At 40.2% G+C, this 25,086-nt stretch overlaps 1 protein-coding gene and 1 long non-coding RNA gene across 3 annotated transcripts in view; both read left to right on the top strand.

Annotated features, from left to right (window-relative positions):
- Positions 1 to 4,114: 4,114 nt before the first annotated feature.
- UTP6 (UTP6 small subunit processome component) overlaps positions 4,115 to 25,086 on the top strand; it is a 30,793-nt gene continuing 9,821 nt past the window's right edge. Inside the window, exons 1-13 of one of the 2 annotated variants that reach the window (XM_086686563.1) lie at positions 4,115 to 4,388; positions 5,861 to 5,945; positions 9,610 to 9,651; positions 10,098 to 10,190; positions 11,290 to 11,337; positions 11,779 to 11,842; positions 13,870 to 13,988; positions 16,096 to 16,173; positions 16,926 to 17,007; positions 17,971 to 18,052; positions 19,114 to 19,325; positions 20,014 to 20,093; positions 20,449 to 20,526. In XM_086686563.1, the coding sequence (XP_086542689.1) occupies positions 4,297 to 4,388; positions 5,861 to 5,945; positions 9,610 to 9,651; positions 10,098 to 10,190; positions 11,290 to 11,337; positions 11,779 to 11,842; positions 13,870 to 13,988; positions 16,096 to 16,173; positions 16,926 to 17,007; positions 17,971 to 18,052; positions 19,114 to 19,325; positions 20,014 to 20,093; positions 20,449 to 20,526 (1,155 nt within the window). In that variant the 5' untranslated portion in view covers positions 4,115 to 4,296. The remainder of the gene's footprint in view (positions 4,389 to 5,860; positions 5,946 to 9,609; positions 9,652 to 10,097; positions 10,191 to 11,289; positions 11,338 to 11,778; positions 11,843 to 13,869; positions 13,989 to 16,095; positions 16,174 to 16,925; positions 17,008 to 17,970; positions 18,053 to 19,113; positions 19,326 to 20,013; positions 20,094 to 20,448; positions 20,527 to 25,086) is intronic. The other variant, XM_025917032.2, reaches the window with a different exon arrangement.
- The window catches only part of LOC147574186 (uncharacterized), a 4,496-nt gene continuing 498 nt past the window's right edge, over positions 21,089 to 25,086 (top strand). The window contains exons 1-2 of the long non-coding RNA XR_015243982.1: positions 21,089 to 23,380; positions 23,610 to 25,086. The exon at positions 23,610 to 25,086 is cut by the window's right edge and continues 498 nt beyond it. This is a non-coding gene — a long non-coding RNA (uncharacterized LOC147574186). The remainder of the gene's footprint in view (positions 23,381 to 23,609) is intronic.

Below are 25,086 nucleotides of genomic sequence, written 5' to 3'. Positions count from 1 at the left end.
AACCTCTTCTTTGCTTAAACAATTTGGGACTGATCATGAGGTGCTGAGGCTAATCAGTTCAGGTCTAATTGGAGGGCAAAATGAGAAGGGTAAAAAAATTTCCTCATCAACTTGTAAATTGTGAGCAAAAATGGATGTGAGAATTAAATTTAGGGAAATGGATATTTACCTCAGAACAGATACTATTTCTTCCAGTGATAAAAAATTAAGTGTGATGTTCACTCTCAATTTTTTGAAGCTTTGTTCGATAAAGACCTGGGAGGTACTTCAGCAGGGAGGGGGTTTCTATCTGGAGTGGGGGCAAACTGAAAAAAAAGTTGACGTACCTAATCAGCTATGGCTTTGATGAAATGTACTCATACACAATCGCCAAGCCCCATCCTGGAAGCCAATCATTTCAGAACATGTTTTTCCAAGATGTCAGTTTGTTTTAATAGTACGTTGCTATCCCCAAACTACCATATTCTTGGTTTTCTTTTTGTTATTCTTTTTTTTTTCAAGTTTGCAAAAAGCAATAACTAAGCCACAAGAAAAAACCCACAAAAATGCTGTTCACCAATTAAAAGAAACTCTTTCCATTTACATGTGTTTTGAACTAGAATAACCTAAAATTAAAAAAAAAAGATTTCATTAGAATAAAAAAAAAAAACTTTTCAAAGTAGACTCTATTAGAATCTCACGTTGTCATTCTATGCTCCTGCAGTTAAAGACTATGTCATTATTTCCATTATACTTACCTCCTAATTTTCAGGGCTTATTAGCCCGGCTGTAAAAACTTGCTCCAGTTGAAACTTGGCAAGCTGACAAGGCTGCGTGCCAGAAGTAATTTACTATCCAGTGTGGTTTGCAAAGTAAAAGAAGCTATATATAATAGAAAAAGAAATGAAAAGTTCCTGGTTCCAAATATTTTAATGTGTGTAATGTGTGTCACCTCAAACTTTTCAGCTTTTGTTGTTAGCAACGTGAGATAACATGAAAGGTTTGAAAAGTACAGATGCTTTGCATTCACATGAAATTGAGGGCTCCGATGTTCTTAGGCATCAAAGACCAGTCTGTGTCTATCACTTCTGCTTGACTTTGAAGTCTACCCAGAGCTCTGTGAGGGGAGAAGCAGGCAGGGGACTTCGAACAAGGTAGGGGGATGGGATTCCAGGTGTCACACCTCTCATTATCACTGACATTAGGTACCTCTCTTTATCTAATAATAATGATCATCATCATAATAATAATGGAAAAAAAAAAAAAGAGAGCGTTCCTTTCTTGTTTTTAATCGCTGAGCTGTCCATGAACTTAATCTTCGTGAATATTCTAAGGAATGGATAATTCTAAGGAAAAGTTCAAGTTTATTTTGAAGTTTACATGTAAGTACTTTGGGGACAAGAATAGATGTTTTAACTTGATCTGCAAATTCTGGCTACTGTTCATTTGTCAGAGTCCTTAAGACATTGTCTTGGGACCCTAAGTGAGACACCCTCTTCTCTATTTTCCAAACTGGCTCATAAGCACTGTAATGAGGTCAAATGTTTCTCCAGCATGAGGTGAGTAACATACACCTTTCTGAAATTAATCTTACATGACAATCTGGAAAAAAATCACAAAAGTTTATATTAAAACAAATATTTTTTTTTAATTTTTTTTTTCAACGTTTATTTATTTTTGGGACAGAGAGAGATGGAGCATGAACGGGGGAGGGGCAGAGAGAGAGGGAGACACAGAATCGGAAACAGGCTCCAGGCTCCGAGCCATCAGCCCAGAGCCTGACGCGGGGCTCGAACTCCCGGACCGCGAGATCGTGACCTGGCTGCAGTCGGACGCTCAACCGACTGCGCCACCCAGGCGCCCCTTAAAACAAATATTAAGGGCGCCTGGCTGGCTCAGTCAGTAGAGCATGTGGCTCTTGATCTCAGGGTTGTGAGTTCGAGCCCCACATTGGGTGTGGAGATTACTTAAAAAGATGAAATCTTAAAAAAAAGAAATTGTGAACAAAAAAATTAAAAAATAAAATGAATAATAATACATTGTGGGCTAGAATGTAAAATTTGTATGGACTCTTTTGCCCAGGGAGAGGGCTTTGATCATTTGTGTTTCAATATTTTGACCCTGCCACATATATACAAATGATAACTGAAGCTTTTGAAGAGAATGATATCCTCAAAGAGAGGGTCTGCTCATTAATGCTTTCTTTTAAAGTGTAACTTTCATAAAGTGTACAAATCTTAAGTATGTATCTCAATGGATAGATTTCTACATATGCACATTATCCATGCATATGTATAATGACAACCCAGATCAGCCAGGTATAGAACACTTCCAACATTCAGAGGGCTCTCCTGTGCCCCCTCCCAGTTAGTGCCTGTTAATCAATCTGACATCCATGGTGAGTTTTAAAGATCAAATGAAAGAATAAAAGAAATGTCAAGTTTTCCAAGGTGCACCTTAGAGCTCCAGACTCAAGAGCACTTTTTCTCTGGCCTTAGGGTTTCTTAACTAGAAAGTGTGCTCAGCTAAGGATTCTGAGACTCAATGGACATTATTCAAACACAATTTCTTCTGCCTCTACTGGGCTTCCTCTAGCAGGTGTGTTTTTTTGTTTGTTTTTTTACCTTTTCAAGAGCTCTTTGAGTTGATATTTTAAAATATTTGTGATCAGAGTGAGTTAATACATAAGGAACTTAGTACACATAGTGATTGGGTACATAGAAGCACTAGATAAGAGATAGCTATTATATTGAGATGTAGAGGAAATAAAAGAAGGCTTTGCCAATATTATTATAATGATTCTTAGAACAACATAAACATAGATGCTAAATTTGAAAATAAGGGAGGAGAGTATAGTTGATTTGAAAATCATAGGTATCTATCAAATTAACCTTGATATGAAAGATTAAAATCTCTCAGCTGGCTGAGCCCCTTGGTCCTAAATAAATTTAGCAAATGCCTTTTGTTATTTTCTCAGGCATTTTTTAATTGAGCACTTATTATTTTCTAGGCACTGTTGTAAGCTCCCAGATGTCTTAGTGAACAAAGCAAATATTCCCTACCCATTTGGAGTTTACTATCTAGTGACATTCCTACTCTTACTCCTAACACAGACTGGGGATTTTTCTGTTACAAGGAAATTTCATCTTTATTTTACATCCCTGAGTTTCTTCCCCTCTCTCGTGTCTTAAAGCTGAGGGATCAAGAAATGAAGCTGAAGCCAACCTTTGCCTCACTTCTGAGACCAGTGGGGTAAAGTGTGAAAGGAAAAAAAAAACAGGAAAGGCACAGAGGCGGAACATGGTTACCTGTTAAGCTTATTCCCTTTCATAAATCACAAGGTGCTAATGCAAATGTTGAAATAAACAGGTCTAGCAAGAACTCCTGCTTTGGTTTTTTAAGCATCTTCCAGAACTTAAAAAGAACTGATTCATGTAGTTATTATTTTAGGTTTAGCAATTATACCAACAATGTCGCTTCCAAGCTGAGTTGTCTGATGGTTCCCTTAGAAATGCTAACTAACCTCCTTGGGCAATGGTTTAAGGAGGGTCCATACCTTACTGATTTAGTTTCGTAACTCCCAAACTTTTCAATACCAAGCTCCCCTTTTCTAAAAAATATACGTACTTTCTGATACCCACCCAGGGCCATGTGTTTTTGAAAAGATCTTGTCTATAAAGGCGGAATAATTGTTTAAATAATGAAAAGGTCTTCCTATTTTAAAATGAATCAGCCAATTAGAGATTCTAATTGGCAGGTGAAAAACCGGTGTTACCACACTGGTTTACTAACCTAGCCGAAAGCAAAGCTATAGTGTTATGGATATCTGGTCAGTTTCCCTACGCTTTTCATTACTGACTTTTTGAAACGTTTACTATTGGAAAGCGAAGACATGGGCCCGCAATAGAATAAAAGGAGACAGTATTCTGCAGAAACGAGTTGCACTCCTTTCAGGTAACCCCTCTAGACACTGGGAGGCGCTCTCTCGAACCCCCGCCCACGTTTAGCCCAGGGCTCGTCTAGCCCCGCCCCCACTCTGGCCCCGCCCCTCCACTCCAGTTCACGTGAATCCTCCCGAGCCGGAGGGGTGCTCCGCGGAAGCCCCACAGTCGGCCTCGGAGAGGTGACAGCCGCCGCAAGGGCCGGAGGGCGGTCTCCGACGGCGGAGGCGGCGGAAGCGGAAAAGGCGGGACCTAGGGCGCACGTTACGTCAGCACGTGCGAACGCTAGGGCTAGGTCTCCGGAATAGATGGTGGCTGCTTCGTACGCGTGTTGGCGGTCGAGAGGCTCGCCGGTGGGCTGTAGAGTTGTGACCTCATGGCGGAGATAATTCAGGAACGCATAGAAGATCGACTCCCCGAATTGGAACAGCTGGAGCGTATTGGATTGTTCAGTCATGCGGAGATTAAGTGAGAAAGAGCTGAGGAAGTGGAAGAGCTGGGGCGGGCTGAAGGGAGGGGGGAGCCTGGGGGGGCAGGGATGCCGGGGCACCTAATTGTGTTTATTTTTTGTAACATGGCAGAAGCCCATTTTCAGATTTTGTTGACTCCCAGAATTTCTCATTCGTTGCACGGTGGTCTGTTTGTACTGCTCTAGAGATGCAAACTGCAGTGGGTGCCAAGAGATAAATCTTTCTAGTAAGACTTGAAGATGGGGACCATTTAATTCAATTTCGTATTCTACCCCAGGGTTTAGCCAACAACGTCCGGCACGAGGTTGGCATTCAGTAAGTTGTTACAATTAAGCCTAATATTTTTTAGTGGTTTTCTGTGACTGTTGCTGCATTTTACAATGGCTGGGAATGTAGTAATGTGACTATGGGGGCCTTGAAGTAAACCTTTGTTAGTGAAATGCAGCATAGTGTGGATTCAAAAAAATTTTCTTTAATGTTTATTTTTGAGAGAGTAGGGGGAAGGGCAGTGAGACAATGGAAGAGGATCCCAAGAGGTTCTGATGCCAGGCTTTAACCCAAGAAGCGTGAGATTATGACCTGGGCCAAAATCAAGAGTCCATTGCTTAACTGACTGAGCCACCCAGGTGTTCCAGCAGTGTGGACGCTCAGTGCGTGTTCAGGAAATGTTACTATTACCATTAACTAGAGACAGTAATTGACTTCGTACATCTTGCATTAAATTCTCTTAATATACACATGTTGTGTTTTCTCTTTAGCTAAATACAGTCAATCCTTTCCCATGAGTCCTTTGTACTGTTAATAAACCTTTCTAGATAGAGACAGTAGAGACAATCTAGGTGGTTTTTTTTTTTTTTTTTCTAGTTTGAGTGTTGGAAAACTCAGAAGTAAGGAATTTAGAAAAGATACTTGGTTATTATTAAAACCCAAGTGACCAGAATTTGGAGGGAAAGAAATCTTTACTAATATCACATACAAATAATGTAAAGTACTTAACATTATTTGCTTTGCTGGTGAGAATGTCAGTGGTCCTGGCAGTTGACTACAAGATGATTTTCATGAAAATTTTAAAATACTGGGCGCCTGGGTGGCTCGGTTGAGCATCCGACTTCAGGTCATGATCTCACGGTTTGTGAGTTCAAGTCCCATGTCAGACTGTGCTGACGGCTCAGAGTCAGGAGCCTGCTTCGGATTCTGTGTCTCCCTCTCTGCCCCTCCCCTGCTCACACTCTGTCTCTCTCTCTCATAAATAAACATTTAAAAAAAAATCCTGATGCACACACCCTAAGCACACAGAAGTAATCAGGTAAGAGAAAACTTGCTTATGAAGGATAATTTAGGAATTTCAGGTTTTGGAAATGTTTTAATATATATATTGTATTTTAAATATATTAAAATAAACTTAAAACTCCAAAATTATTTAACTTCTGCTTTTTTCAACTGTTATATCTTAAATGGCTTTCTCCTCAGGGCTATCATTAAGAAGGCTTCAGATCTGGAATACAAAATACAGCGAAGAGCTCTTTTTAAGGAAGACTTCATCAATTATGTTCAAGTAAGTGGATAAGTTCACTACTTTTTAGTCCCCTCACAAATTTTAAATCAATTCTAGAATAGTGAGCTTGATTCAGTGTTTTTTGCAGAATTCTAGAATTGATGATTAAACGGGTAATTTTTGAACAGGAATAGAAGTGGTCTGGGAATAACGTTGCCCCACTAAGACTTTAGTCCTTGGCAAACCGAAATTTTCTTTTTTCCTTCTATGGAGTTAGTAGACCAGATACTGCCAAAGATACTGTGTATTAGGATTTAAGCAAGAGAATTGACATACTATTTCTTGTGGGGAGACATAAAGGAGAGTGAGTTTGATGATGGTGGATGGTTGGAAAGTTAGTATTTATGTGTCTGTAAGTCTGCTACCTTAGAGGGATACTGCAAATTCTTCAGTGCTATAAATGAATGGGAGATTTGAGTGAATCTAAAGTTTACATGCTAGACCAGTTTTCAGGTAGAGGAGAATAGCTAATATGTTAGATAACAAAATCTGGACCCAGTGGTAAGATGTAATATTATAAGACTGGAGGTTTTCTGAGTTTAGATTGGAAAAACAACAACAGGTGAACAAATGAGACCTGGCTACGAATCTTGTACTTGGAAGAGGTTTGGGAGCTCATGGTGGATTGCTATGTGGCAACTATACTTCAGGAATAAACTTGGAAAAGGACAAAAGAAAAAAATTAATGGACCATATTAACAAAAGTAGAGTGATGAGTAAGTTAGCTGAGCAAAGAACACTGCAAACAGTAGCCATTCAGAAGATGTTAGTTTGAAAAAAGGTGTTTTGCACTTAACAGACAGTGTCTGGAGCATTGTATTAGGCTTGAGACTGCATTTTAAGAAGGACTTTGAAAGGTTAGTTAAAAGGCAGCCAGGATGGAAACCTTGTTCTAGGAGGAATCATTGAAAGAATACAAATAGACACGTTTAACCTTAAGGAGACCTGAGAAGTGGCAGATAATTCCATTCTTCAAATATTTGAAGAGGTACCTGTGGATTAGGTTGATTAGCTTTAGAGGCCATAACTGAAATAAGTAAATTAAACACACACACACACACACACACACACACACACACTCCCACACGTACATACTTTCACTCCCATCCCCGCCCTGTGCACACAACTGTCACAACCGTATAAACTTGCTATAAGACGTAAGTGGCATTTTAAATCAGTGAGGTTCTAGTTGTCCGCATTGAGGAAATAAAATTAGACCCCTCTCGTATAATAAGCAAAATGAAAATCCTTCTGAATGGAAAAGGTAAATTTGGGGAAAACTTTGTATCTCTACAAGAAATAAGAAAGAATGACTTTGAGGAGTAGGAGAGGTTTTCTTAAATGAGACTATGAAAGCACAATGACAAGAAGATTGATTTGGCCATGTTTAAAATAAGCATGTCTGTGCAAAAAAGGTGCCACAATGTAAAAAGACAAGCCACAAAATGGAGAAAATAATTTCGGTACGTAAATATATGTGTATACGCGCGCGCACACACACACACACACACATATAGACACTTTTTTTTTTTTAAGTTTGTTTATTTTGAGAGAGAGTGAGAGCAAGTAGGGTAGGGGCAGAGAGGGAGGGGGGAGAGAGAATCCCAATGCGAGGCTCAATCTCACAGACCAAGAGATCATGATCTGAGCTGAAATCAAGAGTTGGACGCTTAACCGACTGAGCCACCCAGGTGCCCCGCAGCACGTGTATTTTGAATCTAGAATATCTAAGGAACTACAGATTCAGAAGAAAATGACAACTATGAAGGATAAAAACAACAAAAATATGAACATGCAGTTCACAAAGGGGAAACACCATTCACTGATCAACTTATGAAAAGAATGTTAGCCTTATTAATTAATTTTTTTTTTTTTGTTTATTTATTTTTTGAGAGACCGAGACAGAGCATGAGCAGGGGAGGGGCAGAGAGAGAAGGAGACACAGAATCCCAAGCAGGCTCCAGGCTCCGAGCTGTCAGCACAGAGCCCGATGTGGGGCTTGAACTCACAAACTACGAGATCATGACCTGAGCCAAAGTCCAACACTTAACTGAGCCACCCAGGCACCTGCTCATGCTCTCTCTCTCTCTCAAAAATAAATAAATATTAAAACACACACACACACAAAAAGCATTCAAGAAAGCATTATAATAAAGTCCAAAGTTTTGCTTCAGAATGATAAATAGTCAAGATAGTCATTTTTTCTGGGGAGGGAAAAGAGTGGAATTAGACATGATACATAGGGAATTTCGAAGCAAGTTTAATAAAATGTAGGCTTTGATGTAGCTGTGTAATAGCTGCTTGGGTGTTCTGTGGGCTTGAATATTTCAGAAAGCACTTGTAAAATGAAGCATAGAATCTTGTGAAGCCTTAAGTTTTGTGTCTCTAACAGTCTTCAAACTGAGGCTTAGAGAGGAATTGAATAGTAGTGGTTTTTAGAGAACCTTAAGAGGTTTTAAGTGGTCCTTCAGAGGGTAGGGTAGGGAGAACCAATTAGGCACAACTATGTCTTTCATTTGCTTATGTTAAGCTAATATTTTTGCATGGTTAATTTACTCAAAGTTGGAACATGCTGTTGTAGACTAGAAAGTCTGATATTTTGAACCTTATGTCTTTTTTTTTAAGTTTTTCTTTTTTTTTTTTAAAGTTTGTTTATTTATTTAAATAATGTCTATTCCCAACGTGGGGCTTAAACTCATGACCCTGAGATCAAGAGTTGTGTGCTCTTCCGACTAAACCAACCAGGAGCCCCAAATCTTAGAAATATTATGATTTTAGAAACATACTTTCTTTGCATCTAAGATGTTTATATGCTTGCTAACATATGGATTTATGAGTTTTGTAGATGTAAGGTGAATTATCACTGACTTTTAACAGACATTTACTACAAATTATGCTTGATAGCATATTATCTTCTTTTATAGTCTTTTTTATTTTTATTTTTTTTTCAACGTTTTTATTTATTTTTGGTACAGAGAGAGAGCATGAACGGGGGAGGGGCAGAGAGAGAGGGAGACACAGAATCGGAAACAGGCTCCAGGCTCCGAGCCATCAGCCCAGAGCCCGACGTGGGGCTCGAGCTCACGGACCGCGAGATCGTGACCCGGCTGAAGTCGGATGCTTAACCGACTGCGCCACCCAGGCGCCCCTATAGTCTTTTTTTTTTTTTTTTAAATTTTTTTTTTTTCAACGTTTTTTTTATTTATTTTTGGGACAGAGAGAGACAGAGCATGAACGGGGGAGGGGCAGAGAGAGAGGGAGACACAGAATCGGAAGCAGGCTCCAGGCTCTGAGCCATCAGCCCAGAGCCTGACGCGGGGCTCGAACTCACGGACCGCGAGATCGTGACCTGGCTGAAGTCGGACGCTTAACCGACTGCGCCACCCAGGCGCCCCGTATAGTCTTTTTTTAAAAAAAAATTTTTTTAAAGTAAGCTCTGTGCCCAGCGTGGGGCTTGAAGTCATGACCCAAAGATCAAGAGTTGCATGCTTTACCGGCTGAGCCAGCAAGCTGCCCCAATCTTGTTTTATATTCTTGATTTTTATTTACTTTATGATTTTAACTAAATGCAGTTCCTGTTATAAATTAAGGTTTATAAATTAAAAGGTTATAATTTAAAAGGTTATAAATTTTATTGTTTTTTTTATATGTTTTTCTTCCATAGTATGAAATTAATCTTTTGGAGTTGATTCAGAGAAGAAGAACTGTAAGTAGATATTCTGGAAATTGGAAAAAATTTAGATTAGGTAGTGTGGCTCTATAGCTAGAACTTGGGTTTGGGAAGCAGTTGGCACTGATAAATTGTGTGGTGCTGTGTTCATAATGGGTGTTTGTAATCATTTGTTTTCTTTATCAGCACCTTTTTAAAAATATTTATTTATTTAGAGAGAGTGCACGCAAGTGGGAAAGGGCAGAGAGAGAGGGAAAGAGAATCTAAGGAGGCTCCACACTGTTGGCACAGAGCCTGATGCGAGGCTTGATTTCAACCAACCGTTAGACGATGACCTGAGTGGAAATCGAGAGTCAGACGCCCAACTGACTGGGCCATCTAGGCACCCCTATCAGTACAGTTTAAGATCAAGTAGGAATGTTGTTATGGATAAATGTGATTAAATTGAGGCTTTGTTTTTTTTTTTTAATGTCACCTTTAAGCGCATCGGGTATTCATTTAAGAAGGATGAGATTGAGAATTCTATCGTACACCGGGTACAAGGTGTCTTCCGGCGTGCTTCAGCAAAATGGAAAGTAAGTGATCAGAGCATCTTTAATTATAAGAGATGTGAAGAGATGTATTATATGTATTGTGTTTCAGTATTCAAATGTATTGTTTATTCTTGGGTGTCTCAATATTTAACCTAATAATGGTATTATTTGAAACCACTTATCAAACCGTGAAGAAAATTGATCTCATTACCTTATAGTTCTTCTTTGAGGATGGCACTGAAAAAGGTGGATTCGATACATGGTTAAGGATTAGAAATTTGGGATGTATGGATAAATCTCTAAGTGAAGAACACTGAAGACTTGGAGGGGAAGATAAATGGTTAGAGTAGGGGCAGCACCTCACTAACTTGATGTTCTTCAAGTTGGGCTCTGGGACTGGGAGTACTTTAGATCCTGGGAATGACAAATTTGGGGTTGCTACCCCTGATTGAGACCAGTTAAGAACTGCATTGAGCAAGGGGCGCCTAGATGGCTCTGTCTGTTAAGCATAATTCAGGTTATAATCTTGCGGTTTGTGAGTTTGAGCCCCATGTCAGGCTGTGTGCTGATAGCATGGAGCCTGCTTTGAATTCACATTCTCTCTTTCTCTCTCTCCGCCCTTCTCCTGTTCTTCTCTCTCAAAAATAAATTAAATAAAATATTTTAAAAAAGAAAACAAAGGGCGCCTAGGTGGCTCAGTTGGTTAAATGTTTGACTTCAGCTCAGGTCATGATCTTGCGGTTCGTGAGTTCGAGCCTCACATCAGGCTCTCTGCTATCAGCATGGAGCCTGCTTTGGATCCTCTGTCTCCCGGCCCCCTCTGCCGCCGCCCCTCCCCCTCTCCCCTCACCATTAAATATAAATACACATTAAAGAAATGAAAACAAAACTGCATTGAGCAAATTGGATAGACAACAAATTTTGTCTTGGAGCATGGTAGGTGAGAACGGGTGGCCAGATGGAGTTAACACATTTAAGAGATCTAAGACCTCAGTGAGTAACAGCCTAATAGGCTGAGCAATGTATAATACATTGGCTTTCCTGAAATTTACCTCTCTTTCTAAAAAAAGTTAATTAGTGCAAAAGTGTATTGTGTATTAAGTTCAAATTCGAGCAGCTTACTACATTGCTTTTCTTGCAGGATGATGTTCAACTTTGGCTATCCTATATAGTCTTTTGTAAGAAATGGGTGAGTATTGCGCAGTTGTGTCTTGCTTCCTTGTTCTTTTAGTAAGTCTGCCTTTTAAGCTCTGTGCTTGAGTACTGAACTCCATGTTTTCTCCAAAGTTGTGGGGTTAGTAAATCGGAAAAGACTCCAAGAAGGCTGAACTTCAGTGTAACAACATGTGCATATCTGAAGACTATATAAATGGTTTCTAAGTCAGAAGATGATCTTTGTTGTGTGTATTTATTTAGTAAAGTTAGATTTGTTTAGATACTTAGAATGTTTGCATGTAGTGGTTTAGGTAGAAAAAACTATGAGTGTGTCTATATTTGTTTCTATGTCCCTACAAGAGCATATCTTGCCCCATTGAATTTTGAGTTGGTAAGGAAACAGTACAGATCACTTAGAGATGACTAATAATGAGCTCAGTGTATAGGAAGTAGAATTGCTTTTTCTCTCTTACAGGCCACCAAAGCTCAACTTAGCAAGGTATTTTCTGCCATGTTGGCCATTCATTCAAACAAGCCAGGTATGGTGAGATCCTTGTCAGTTCTTCTACCTTTTATGTAGACTCAAGCTATTTTGGCATTTATTTTGCTTCATAAACTTAAAAGAAATTAGTTTGAGAACTTGAGCATAGGTACTAGGCCTCAGCAGTTCTGGTTTCTGAATAGCTGCCTCTTAGTTCATCCCTGTATATTGTGTATCATTTATTGTGTTGAGTATTGTATCTGTGGGTAAGAAGGACTAAATTTCTTTTTTATTTACTTATTTATTTACTTATTGATTTATTTATTTTAAAAAGTGTTTTATTCATTTATTTTTAAAGTATGTTTTACTTTATTTTATTGTTATTTTTAAAAATATGCTCTGTGTAGGGCGTCTGGTTGGCTCAGTACGTTAAACCTCCAACCTCGACCCAGCTCACGATCTCATGGTTTGTGAGTTCAAGCCCCATATCGATCTCTGCTGTCAGTGTGTAGCCTTTTTGGGATCCTCTGTCTCCCTCTTTCTGCCCCTCTCCTACTTTCTCTCAAAAATAAACATTAAAAGTTTAAAAAAAAGTTCTGCATGCAACATGAGACTTGAACTCATGACCCAGAGATTAAGAGTCACCTGCTCTACTGACTGAGCCAGCCTGGCACCCCACTAAGTTTCTTTTTAGATGATGATGAAAGAAACTCTTTGGTCCTTTGAGAGACATTCTGTTTGGATGTATTCACATTTAAGGGGCACTTAGACGGGAAAACTTAAAAACTTAAAGGGGAAAATGTTAACGCAGATTTTGCAAGCGTGCCTGGCACATATTAGGTACTCATGTTTTGTAAGAGAAAGACTTCTCTTGTGAATACTGTGTGAAATAGCACATAATTTTATAGGGGAGGTACTCCAGTGCCTATTCTCAAGTATTAAGCTCAACCAGGTTCATGCTACACAGGCTAAGATAGGCCACATTTGGCACCAGTTAATTCACCAGAGGCTACAGCATTAGGTGAGAGTCTTTAGTAGAGTACTCTTAGCAATTTGGAGGCCAGTCCTTGGTCCCCAAGATGACAGTTCAGGTGTGAGGGAATGAGACCATGTGAATGGGTAGAGGAACAGCTCTGATTTAGAAGTCCTGTGGATGGGCACAGCTTCCAGGGATCCTAGAAAGGACTGTGCTCGATTTCAGGAGTCACATGCTCAGGAAAGCCCAAAGCAGTCGCGCTCTCTCATTAATAACCCTTCTAGTCCAGACGTGGTTACTAACCATGAGTCATTTTTACCGAAGGCAGTCTTGTCTGGTAACATAGCTGACTTTTATTAAGTTTCTAGGGAAATAGCTGGAATGTTAACTCGACGTTGATTTCCTGTGTAGAAAGACAAAGGTTTTTGTTTTTAAAGCCTTTATTCCCAACAGGTGTGATAAAAATTTTATTTTTAATGTTGAGCCATTCAAAAGAAATTATAAACTACTTAAATAAAGAAAAAGAGTGAAATATTTTTATTTCATGGATTCTAAGATGCACAATTTCTTCCAGTATTTTTATAGTTCTAAAGTTTATGTGTGACTTATAGGGATGTTGATCTTAGATTGAATGAGGCACATAAGTACCCACAGATATTATCATTTGCCTCTTCGCTTCAGAATATTCTAATTTTTATTTATTTATTTTTATTTTATTTAAAGTTTATTTTGAGAGAGACAGTACACATAAGCATGCGGGAGAGGCAGAGAGACAGGGAGAGAGAGAATCCCAAGCAGGCTCTGTGCTATCAGCTCAGAGCCTGACACGGGGCTTGAACCCATGAACTGTGAGATCATGACCTGAGCTGAAATCAATACTGGGATACTTAACACACTGAGCCACCCAGGTGCCCCAGAATACTCTAATTTTAGGTAAAGCAGCAATACTTTACAAATAACCATTGAAATTCCCTCTCTCCATCCCTTTCCTCTTTTGGGAAGATTAAAAAAAAATTCTTTGAGTATTAAAATTGGAGCATTGATCTTTTTTTTTTAGTCTGACTTGATTGATTTATTGAAATGAAGTCTGATGTTTTTTATTTATATAGCTTTGTGGATTATGGCAGCCAAATGGGAAATGGAAGATCGCTTATCTTCAGAAAGTGCAAGACAACTATTTCTTCGAGCTCTGCGCTTTCATCCAGAGTGCCCAAAACTTTATCAAGAAGTGAGTTGTGTACCTGTAAGGTGAAAGAGTGATGTCTCAGTTTTGGTCCTCTGTAGACTTACATTCTTGATTAAGTTAAAAAGACTTGGATTTGTGGAGGCTAGGGATAAGTAGAGGAGCTGCTGGAAAAGGAGAGCGGCGAAGCTGTTTCTTGGCCAGTATTAGGTGTGTTGACCATGTGCATCTTCCAGGTTGTTAGTGAGAGATTAGAACTCTTACTGCCCATTATGGTTGGGAGGGGTGGGGAACTGCACCCTACCTATTTTCGTTGTGGGGCCAGGGTTCAGCCATCTTTATACCTTTGTTGTTTTTTCCCTTGCATCTACCTTCCCTACTTCTTATCTTCTTTCTCTCCTTCCTTTCTCTCTCTTTTTCTATCTTCTTCTTTTGGCTTTTCATTTTTCCCCACTTATTCTTATTGTCTCTTTTTTCTTGAGATATATCCCTCCTTCCCCTCTTGCTGGACTTAACGCCTTAGAGGGAGGCACTAGAACAGTGATGGCCAGACTTTCAATTAAGAAAAAAACAAGTGCTAAAAATGGTGTATTATTAGAAGCTGCCCTTTTTTGAGGTATTTGTCAGGATAAGGGAGAAACTACTGTCTTGTCTTCAATTGAAAATGAAGCCTTACTTGATGGAAAAAGATGTGGGTCTTTTTTTTTTTTTTTAATTTTTTTTTTTTTATGTTTATTTTTGAGAGAGATACAGAGCGCTAGCAGGAGAGGGGTAGAGAGAAAGGGAGACACAGAATCTGAAGCAGGCTCCAGGCTCTGAGCTGTCAGCATAGAACCCAGCGCGGGGCTCGAACTCATGAACCACTAGATCATGACCTGAGCCAAAGTCAGATGCTTAACTGACTGAGCCACCCAGGCACCCCAATTTGGGTCTTTATGCTTGTAGGTTCTGTAGCTGTCCTAACTAGTGATTTTTGGTCTTGTAGTTCTTTAATGATGTTTTATATTGCAGCTCAGCATTTCTTCCCTTGTTTTCATATTCTTTTCGATATCCCTTTGCTACCTGTAGTATTTTTTTTTTTAATTTTTTTTTTTCAACGTTTATTTATTTTTGGGACAGAGAGAGACAGAGCATGAACGGGGGAGGGGCAGAGAGAGAGGGAGACACAGAATCGGAAACAGGCTCCAGGCTCTGAGCCATCAGCCCAGAGCCCGATGCGGGGCTCGAACTCATGGACCGCGAGATCGTGACCTGGCTGAAGTCGGACGCTCGACCGACTGCGCCACCCAGGCGCCCCGCTACCTGTAGTATTTTGATTGAGAAACAATAAGTATCACTCCTCCCTGCCGTTATAAGGTTATTTTATGGAAGTATTGTTTATGTTTTTTGGAAGTTTCCTATTAGAGGGTGCCTGGGTGGCTCAGTCGGTTTAAGAGTCCACCTTTGGCTTAGGTCATGATCTCACTACTCGGGAGTTTGAGCCCTGTGTTGGGCTCTGTGCTGACAGCTCAGAGCCTGGAGCCTGCTTCGGATTCTGTGTCTCCCTCTCTCTCTGCCCTTCTCTCGCTCACGCTGTCTCTCTTTCCTTCAAAATATAAATAAACTTTAAGAAATTTATAAAACTTTTTTTTCACATTTATTTATTTTGAGAATGCAAGTGGGGGAGGGGCAGAGAGATGGGGAGAGAGAATCCCAAGCAGGCTCTGCATTGTCAGCATAGAGCCCAACACAGGGCTCGATCGCACAACTGTGAGATCATGACCTGAGCTGAAATCAAGAGTTAGTCCCTCAACCGACTGAGCCACCCAGGCACCTCCTGATGGTTAATTTTATGAAATTATAATACATATATTAATATCAGGAAATTGACATTGGTCTAATGTGTGCATATGGTTGGTTCTCTGTCATTTTTTTTTTTATTTTATATGTGTAGATTTGTGTAACCACCACCACAATCAAAATGCAGAGCTGTTCTACCATCACAAGGAACTCCCTTCTTGTCAGTGTCATCTAGTTTCATAACAAAAAATATCATGCTCTCCCCAGACTTTCACAGATCTGATATTTATGGGTAAAAAATGGCATCTTATGTATTTCTAATTAAAAAAAATATATTTCCAAAGATTTTCAGTTTATAATTTCCCTTGTATAGTACTTTAGGATGGAGTTGATGCATACTGAGAAACTGAGGAAGGAAAAGGAAGAATTTGAAAAAGCCAAAATGGATGTGGTAAGATCCGAACGTGTCATCACACATTAACAATTAATAGTGCTTTGAGCCTTCTTAGGAATAAGAGACAATTTTTTAAATGTATTTTTTATTTAATGCCGGTTTTGAAACTTTGAGATGAATCTAGAGTTGATTTAATTAAACGGGCTTAGTAATAAAAATGGAATTCTGTGCTTTAAAAATACACATTTGGACTGTTTGAAGTAGTCCTCAAAATAATTTATTATTGATAGAAGGGTAAATGGTTTCCCTAATACTTTATGGTTTCATTAAATGACATACTAATGGGTTGAAGGAGCTCGAGGAAGGTTGTGAAATGTGTGGTTCCTAGCTTTTTATATAATTTTTTTGGTGACGGTAATTTTAAAGAAAAGTTTTAGAATGTTTGAGCTGAAAAAGGAACTTTGCTATCATCTGTTATTGTGGTTTCCAGCTGTGAACTTTTTTATTCAAATAAAAGTTTACCCAGAAGGGTAAACAAGCCATGTAAAACCTGACCTGCTCTGGTCTAAGTAGAGTCAGGCCTTCAGCCATGTGATCTTGCTATTGCTCTAGGAGCCTGAGAGAACACATTGGGAAGGTCAGTGGTCTTGTTCAAGCTGCACATTTTACAAGTGAGGGAAGTGGCCCAGAGAGAGACGTGGTTTGCCAGAGGTCATATGGCACAGATAGTCTAGGGCTGTTAATTTTTATCCTAGTGCTTTTTCTAGTTATTGGCACTGTCACATTATGTTTACTATAATACTCTTTAGGGGAATCTTGATTATCCTGAAGAAATCCTTAAGGGCGAGTTGGCACGGATTATCTACAAAAATTCTGTGAACATAATTAAAGGTACGTATGTTTTGAATATTTATTTATGATGGAAAGTGCAACATTCTATTTTTATGACATTCTATTTTATATTTTAATGCTTATTTTTTAGAGAGAGAAAGAGACAGAGTATGAGTGAGGAAGGGGCAGAGAGAGTGGGAGACGCAGAATCTGGGGCAGGCTCCAGGCTCCGAGCTGTCAGCACCGAGCCCGATGCAGAGCTCAAACTCACAAACTACAAGATCATGACCTGGGCTAAAGTCAGTCGCTTAACCGGCTGAGCCACCCAGGCGCCCCGGTCTTCCTCATTTTAAATAGAACATTGTGGGGTGACTGGGTAGCTCAGTCAGTTAAGCATCAAACTTCAGCTCAGATCAAAATCTTGCAGTTCATGAGTTCAAGCCCCATGTCAGGCTCTGCACTATCTGCACGGATAATGCAGAGCCTGGTTGGGATTCTCTCTCTCTCTGCCACACCCTCCCCACACATATTTGCATTCTCTCTCTCTCAAAATAAACATAAAAAAAATTAAAAGGGAAGAAGACCTTTAGCTAATGTTGAAAATTTATGTTAGAAATTCTGTTAGAGTGTATATAAAATTCTATGGGAATAGTGTCCTGTTTCTTTCAGAAAACATTGATAGTCCCTTAGGGTATACTTGAACATTTCAGTAAGTTTATCGAGTATTTAATTCACATGGAGAGTTGGAAAGAAATAGGTGATTTAGAACATTTCTTTATGCTTTTAAGATGTTTAGAAGAAAAGAAGTACTTATGAATACTCTAAAATATCGCTAATGACTTTACTTGTGTAGTGGGGCTATGGGTGATTTTTTTTTTCTGTTTTGTCCTATATCTCAAATAATACAAAAGAATTAGCTCTAGTACATCAAGAAAGTGGTACTTTCTTGTAGAAGAAAGTGGTTCTTTACAGTAAAATGACACTTGACAGTCTTACTCCCCTTCCCAATTTTTAAAATTTTAGGTGCAGAATTTCACGTGTCACTGCTTACAATTGCACAGCTATTTGACTTTGCCAAAGATCTGCAAAGAGAAATTTATGATGAGTAAGTAAGTTCGTGGAAAGGTGAATATGTCTATTTCCGATCTTGTGGTAAAAGTTTGAGGTTGGGTGTTTAGAAAGAGGGAAAGAAGACACTATGCTAAGTCCTTGGAAGAAAGCAAGGTTTTAGGGCTATTGTATCATAGTAAGTCATAGAAAAGTAAATATCTCTGGAGAACTTGTTTGACTCACTTCTGGGCTTCCCTTGGGAGTTAGTTTGTCTTTACTCAGTGACAAACATATCGTACAGCTGATATCAAGACGTATATTTCTGCTGTGCTGGTATGTCTTTTGTCCATAGAATGAGAGTGGTCCTCATAAAGGTTTGCAGGTGATTGCTGTAGGTTATTTTATTCTTTAATGTTGGAGCATATTGTTTGAGAATTTTTTGCAGCCTGCCTTGTGGGTACATCACTCTTAGGTAGCACCCCTTACTTTCACAGGAGATAAAACAGAACTTGGCTTGTTTGCCCTTTGGATGCCTTCAGAGCTTTGGTAGAGGTTTAGGTCATGCTTTTTTTTTTTTTTTCTTGCCTCTGTTACAGAAAATCAAGAGCCTGGATATAAGGTTCTCCAGGGCTCGAGGACTGTCTCATCACACATACCTGTTGATTTAACTTTGAGAACTAACTTGTGAATGAAATCTGAAACATTCTGAAACCTAATAAATGTGCCACAACTCTGATTGATTGACAAAATTTATGCAGTGAGCGTGAAGATCTCTGGAGGGCTTTCTGGGGAATTGTCTCCTGGTAATGGAATTGTTAAAGGGGTGTCCCGAGTGCACTCTTAAATTTTTTTTTTTTTTTTTTTAACGTTTACTTTTGAGAGACACAGTGTGTAAGCAGGGAAGGGACAGAGAAAGGGAGACAGAATCCGAAGCAGGCTCCAGGCTCCAAGCTGTCAGCACAGAGCCCGACACGGGGCTCGAACTCATGAACCGTGAGATCATGACCTGAGCCCAAGTCGGCTGCCCAAACGACTAAGGCACCCAGGTGCCCCTGGGTGCATTTTTAGAGCATTGGGAACTGTCTGTTTGATATTGAGTTAAGTTTCGTGTCATAGGGCTGATGCCAGCGAACTGCTTTTCAGCCTTCAGGCTCTACACACAGATGACCCTCTCACTTGGGATTATGTAGCACGGCGAGAATTAGAGATAGAGTCACAGCCAGGAGGAGAGCAGCCTGCGACAAAACAAGCCAGAGCAGTGGAGGTGGGCCGGAAGGAGGAGAGGTGCTGTGCTGTGTATGAAGAGGCGGTGAAGACTCTCCCTACAGGTGAACTTCACCAAACCTTGGGGTGGTGTCGAAGTTAGTATTCACGAATGGGAAGCCGAAGCTTCTGTTCCCATTACCAACGTCAGTTTCAGGATTCTCTCTGTGCTAGTTTACAGTGTGCCTGCCTTTCCAACTTGTTCTGTGGTGGTCAAAGATGGAGCTTTGATGACCTTCCTCGATAGTAGTAATGGTATCCGTTTGGGGGAAATGGTACATAGGAAATGATAATTCAGAAGATTGTCATTCTCTAATTCTCTTTTCATACAGACTTGCTTCCAAATTTTATATATTGGAGTGTTAATGTTTAATTTTTGAGAGAGAGAGAGTGTGAGCAGGGAAGGAAGGGGCAGAGAGAGGGAGACACAGAATCTGAAGCAGGCTCCAGGTTCTGAGCTGTCAGCGCAGAGCCCGATGCGGGGCTTGAACTCAAACCAGCCATGAGATCATGACCTGAGCTGAAGTTGAACGCCTAACCGACTGAGCCACACAGGCTGCCCTTTACTTTTTATAGTTAAGTCATTACTCAGTATTTGAGATGTTTGATTAGCTGTAATCAGAATAACTAGTTTTTTCCACCGGACTAGCTTAAACCCTTTTTCAGAGGAATTTTCCCTTCAAAGGAAAGATGTATGATGACTGTTAAATGGAGAGAACTAGTGATGTGATCCGCATAATCTGACTTTTCCAGAGGCGATGTGGAAGTGTTACATCACGTTCTGCTTGGAAAGATTCACCAAGAAGACAAGCAGTCAGTTCCTCAGAGAGAAGGTGAGGACCTACGTTACATGGTTATAGTGGCTGACTAGAAAGTGACTGTTTTCTGTAAAAAGAGCAGACACGTGGCTCCTTTGGGGCCTGGGACAGCTTCCAAGAACTTAACCTGAGCTCTTTCCCCTTGTGGTTGACCTGTCATTCTGAAGGTCTGAGCCTGCTGTATCCTTTTTCCGGCCACCTGATTAAGAAGCACCCTGTTACTGGGCTGTGTTTGGTGTGGCTGTGTAGCTGGTCTAATCATAAGGGAAACTACCTCAAGTTCCTTTTCTTGGTTGCACTTGTTCCTGTCAGAGGCCACAGACCCCTGTGGGGATGTTTGTAACGAACTGAGAGATTTTTCTGATTTCAGAGGCTGGAAAGAACCATGATGGCGTTCAGGAAGGCACATGAACTCAGACTTCTACCGGAATTTCAGTACAAGCAGTGGGTAAGGGCACATTCACTGCCAGTAACATGTACTTGATTCCAGTTGGCTCATGATGGTGTCATGTGTTTTAATATATTGTTATGTGTTATGTGACTAAACCCATTTGGATGTTTGGTATGGAAGATGAGTGACATTACATTTGACTCTCGGTATTTGGTATATGCCAGAAATGAAATCTGTACAGTAAAGAAAGGAATGTTACGTGGTGGAAAATAGCCAGAATAGGGAGTCGCAACTTGGGTTTATTTTGTTTACCCATACATCTTGTCCTGAACATCCCTTTCCTGAATATATGCCTAGCCCACATTAAGCATTGGTACAATAAAAATAAAGAGAGATTAGATGTGTTCCTGTGTTTCAGAAGCTGACATTCTAGTAAGAAACCTGTTAACCCAGGCCTACTTTCTGGGGTGGGTGAGGATTGGTATGGAGACCAGGATAATGCGCTGAGGTATTTCTACATTGGGTTTTGTCACTTACTAGCTAGATAACTTGGGCAAACCACTTAACTTTTCTGAGTTTGTTTACTTGATTTTATTTTTATTTATTTATTTTTTTTTAATTTTTTTTTTCAACGTTTATTTATTTATTTTTGGGACAGAGAGAGACAGAGCATGAACGGGGGAGGGGCAGCGAGAGAGGGAGACACAGAATCGGAAACAGGCTCCAGGCTCCGAGCCATCAGCCCAGAGCCTGACGCGGGGCTCGAACTCACAGACCGCGAGATCGTGACCTGGCTGAAGTCGGCCGCTTAACCGACTGCGCCACCCAGGCGCCCCTGTTTACTTGATTTTAAAACAGTGTTAGTGAGGAGCATCTGGGTGATTCAGTCAGTTGGGTGTCCGATTCTTGATTTCGGCTCAGGTCATGGTCCCAGGGTTGTGAGATCAAGCCTGGCCTTGGGTTCCGTGCTGAGCATGCAGCCTGCTTAAGATTGCCTCTCTCTCCCTCTCCCTCTTTCTTGCATGCATTGTGTGTATGTGTGTTCTCTCTCTCTCTAAAATTAAAAAAAAAAAATAGTGATCCTTGTTTTTGGCAGCTCACAAAGTTGTTAACTTACACAAAAATGTTCGTATGTTAACATTTAAAAAATACTTGTTAAGAGTTTATTTTTGTTTTTGAAAAAGATACAAAGGGCAAACAGGGGAGGGGCAGAGAGAGGAGGAGACAGAATCCCAAGCAGGCTCTGCACTGTCAGCACAGAACCCGATGCACGGGGCTCGAACTCACCAACCCTTGAGATCATGACCTGAGCCAAAATCAGGAGTCGGATGCTTAACCGACTAGGCTACCCAGGCAACCCTTAAAAAATACTTTTTAAATGTTTATTTATTTTGAGAGAGAGTGAGAGAGAATGTGGGGGCAGACATGGAGGAGGGGTAGAGAGAGGGATAGAGAGAACCTCAAGCAGGTTCCATGCTGTTAGCACAGAGCCTGACGGTGAGCTTGATCTCATGAATTGTGAGATCATGACCTGAGTCGAAATCAAGAGCCTGATGCTCAACCAACTGAGCCACCTAGGTGCCCCCAAAATACTTTTTTATTTATTTTTTATTATTTATTTATTTATTTATTTTTTAATTTACATCCAAGTTAGCATATGGTGCAATAATGATTTCAGGACTAGAATCCAGTGATTGATTCATCCCCTATGTATGACACCCAGCGCTCATGCCAACAAGTGTCTTCCTCAGTGCCCCCTTTCCCATGTAGCCATCCTCCCACCCACAACCCCTCCAGCAACCCTCAGTTTGTTCTTTGTATTTAAGCATCTCTTAAGTTTTGTCCCCTTCCTTTTTTTATATTATTTTTTCTTCTCTTCCCCTGTGTTCATCTGTTTTATATCTTAAATTCCACATATGGGTGAAGTCATATGATATTTATCTTTCTCTGACTAATTTTGCTTTGCATAATATCCTCTAGTTCCATCCATGTTGTTGCAAATGGCAAGATTTCATTCTTTTTGATCACTGAGTAATACTCCATTGTGTATGTGTGTCTGTGTGTGTGTATGTACATATATGCATACATACATACATATGTACACACATACATTTCTTTATTCATCCATCGGTAGACATTTGGGCTCTTTCCATACTTTGGTTATTGTTGACAGTGCTGCTATAAACATTGGGATGCATGTGTCCCTTCGAAACAGCACATCTGTGTCCTTTGGATAAATACCTAGTAGTGCAGTTGCTGGGTCGTAGGGTAGTTCTATTTTTAATTTTTTGAAGAACCTTCTTATTGTTTTCCAGAGAGGCTGCACCAGTTTGCATTCCCACCAACAGTGCAAAAGAGATCCTCTTTCTCCGCATCCTCGCCAACATCTGTTGTTGCCTGAGTTGTTAATGTTAGCCATTCTGACAGGTGTCAGGTGGTAGCTCATTATGGTTTTGATTTGTATTTTCCTGATGCTGAGTAATGTTGAGCATTTTTTCGTGTGTCTTGGCCATCTGGATGTCTTTTGAAAAGTGTCTATTCATGTCTTTTGCCCATTTCTTCACTGGGTGGTTTTTTGGGTATTGAGTTTGATAAGTTCTTTATAGATTTTGGATACTGACTCTATCTGATATGTCATTTGCAAATATCTTCTGTCATTCCATTGGTTGCCTTTTAATTTTGCTGATTGTTTCCTTCGCTGTGCAGAGAAGCTTTTTATCTTGATGAGGTCCCAGTAGTTCATTTTAGAAAATACTTTTTCTGTATAGCTAGGTAATGCATAAACTATATGCTAGCCTGCTGTGTTATACCATGAGTGAGGTACTGTTTTCCCATTATGACATCTGGGAAAAATCCCAGGCTTGGATGAGTTCAGCTGCTCCTGTTTGAGCTGTTGAATGCTGGCAAGATAGTCACACCCTGTAAATTAAAAAATTTTTTTTTTCAACGTTTATTTATTTTTGGGACAGAGAGAGACAGAGCATGAACGGGGGAGGGGCAGAGAGAGAGGGAGACACAGAATCGGAAACAGGCTCCAGGCTCTGAGCCATCAGCCCAGAGCCCGACGCGGGGCTTGAACTCACGGACCGCGAGATCGTGACCTGGCTGAAGTCGGACGCTTAACCGACTGCGCCACCCAGGCGCCCCCCTGTAAATTTACAGGGGCCTTGGCAGCCCTGCTCTCTTTCCATTATTGCTATCTTGTCATCACCACTCTGGCTATTTCAGACATCCTCTCCTTCCCAGATCTCTGATGCTGCCCTTCCTGAGCTTACGACTTCATCACTCTGGTGACTTCGCCTTTAATGAGAGTGCCTCAGTATACTGCCTCTAAACTTAAAATGCTTAGCTGATTTCTGCATCCATTGTTTTCCCAGATTATTCTCTGCAAAATGATCTTCTAAAATTGATGATCAAATTATTCTGTGGCTTCCCATGGTCTTTGGATAAAGCTTGTCAGTGTCCCTAATATGGCCTTGGCCTCACCTGCCAGTTCTCCAGTATACATTCCACTCCTCCAGCCATGTTGAACTTGGATTTCCTTTTGATCCAAGCTCTCTCTTCAGGTCAGCCTTGTGTGCATGCCAGTTGGGAGAGCCTTCTCTCACAAATCCCTCTTCTTAATCCTTAGCATAAATGGTGTTTCCTGTCTTATCGCTGCCATAGATGGGTGCTTCTACTTTTTACTCTTACAGCATATGATTCTTTTTCTGTCATGGCAGGTATCAAACTGTGCCTGTTAGAGGCTCTGGGGGTGGTAGAGAACATACCTGATTTCCTGATAATTGAATCTAGCATATATAGTGTGCAATAAAAATGCTTGCCAAATGAGCAGATTACATGCTGCCTTTTATTTGCTCTTCCACAGTTTTAAAAATTGAATTGGTTTTAAGTTTCTTCTCCCCCTGTTAAAATAGTTAAAATAAGCATTTTGAACACATATGATTTCCTTCTGTTTATTTGCTTGTTCAGTAATTTTTTTTTTAAGTTTATTTATTTATTTTGAGAGAGACAAAGGCAGCATGAGTGAGGGAGGGGCTGAGAGAGAGGGAGAGAGAATCCCAAGCAGGCTCCTCGCTGTCAGCACAGAGCCCAATGTGGGCTCGAGCCCACTTAACTGCGAGATCACAACCTGAGCCGAAACAGAGTTGGACACACACCCCTGAGCCACCCAGGTGCCCCATATTTGTTAAAATAACATTTCCAAGTTTAAGACAGGAGTACTTCCATGAATGTTACAGTGTCAAATATATTTCAGAAAAATTGTGTTAGTTTATTGTGTGTCCAACTCCATTTGAATGAATAAGCTGAGCCACTCAGGCACCCCTCACAAATACTGGTTTTGTCTACTGATTTTTATATTCTGTTTTTGTGGGTGTGGGGTTTATTATAGTGAACTATATTATTGAAAGTTTTACTTTTTTTTTAAATTTTTTTAAAAAAAATTATTTTTACATAATCCCTACACCCACTGTGGAGCTTGAACTGACAATCCCAAGACTGAGTTGTAAGCTCCACTGACTAAGCCAACCAGGTGCCCCTAAAAACTTAACTTTCAATCTAAGTTATTTAGACCCTCTACTTTCAACATCGTCTCTGTTTTTTGGTAGCCATTAG

This window comes from Puma concolor, chromosome E1, assembly GCF_028749965.1.
Source record: "Puma concolor isolate L17-30 chromosome E1, mPumCon1.1.hap2, whole genome shotgun sequence".
NCBI classification, from domain to species: domain Eukaryota; kingdom Metazoa; phylum Chordata; class Mammalia; order Carnivora; family Felidae; genus Puma; species Puma concolor.
This window is presented reverse-complemented; position numbering and strand designations above follow the sequence as displayed.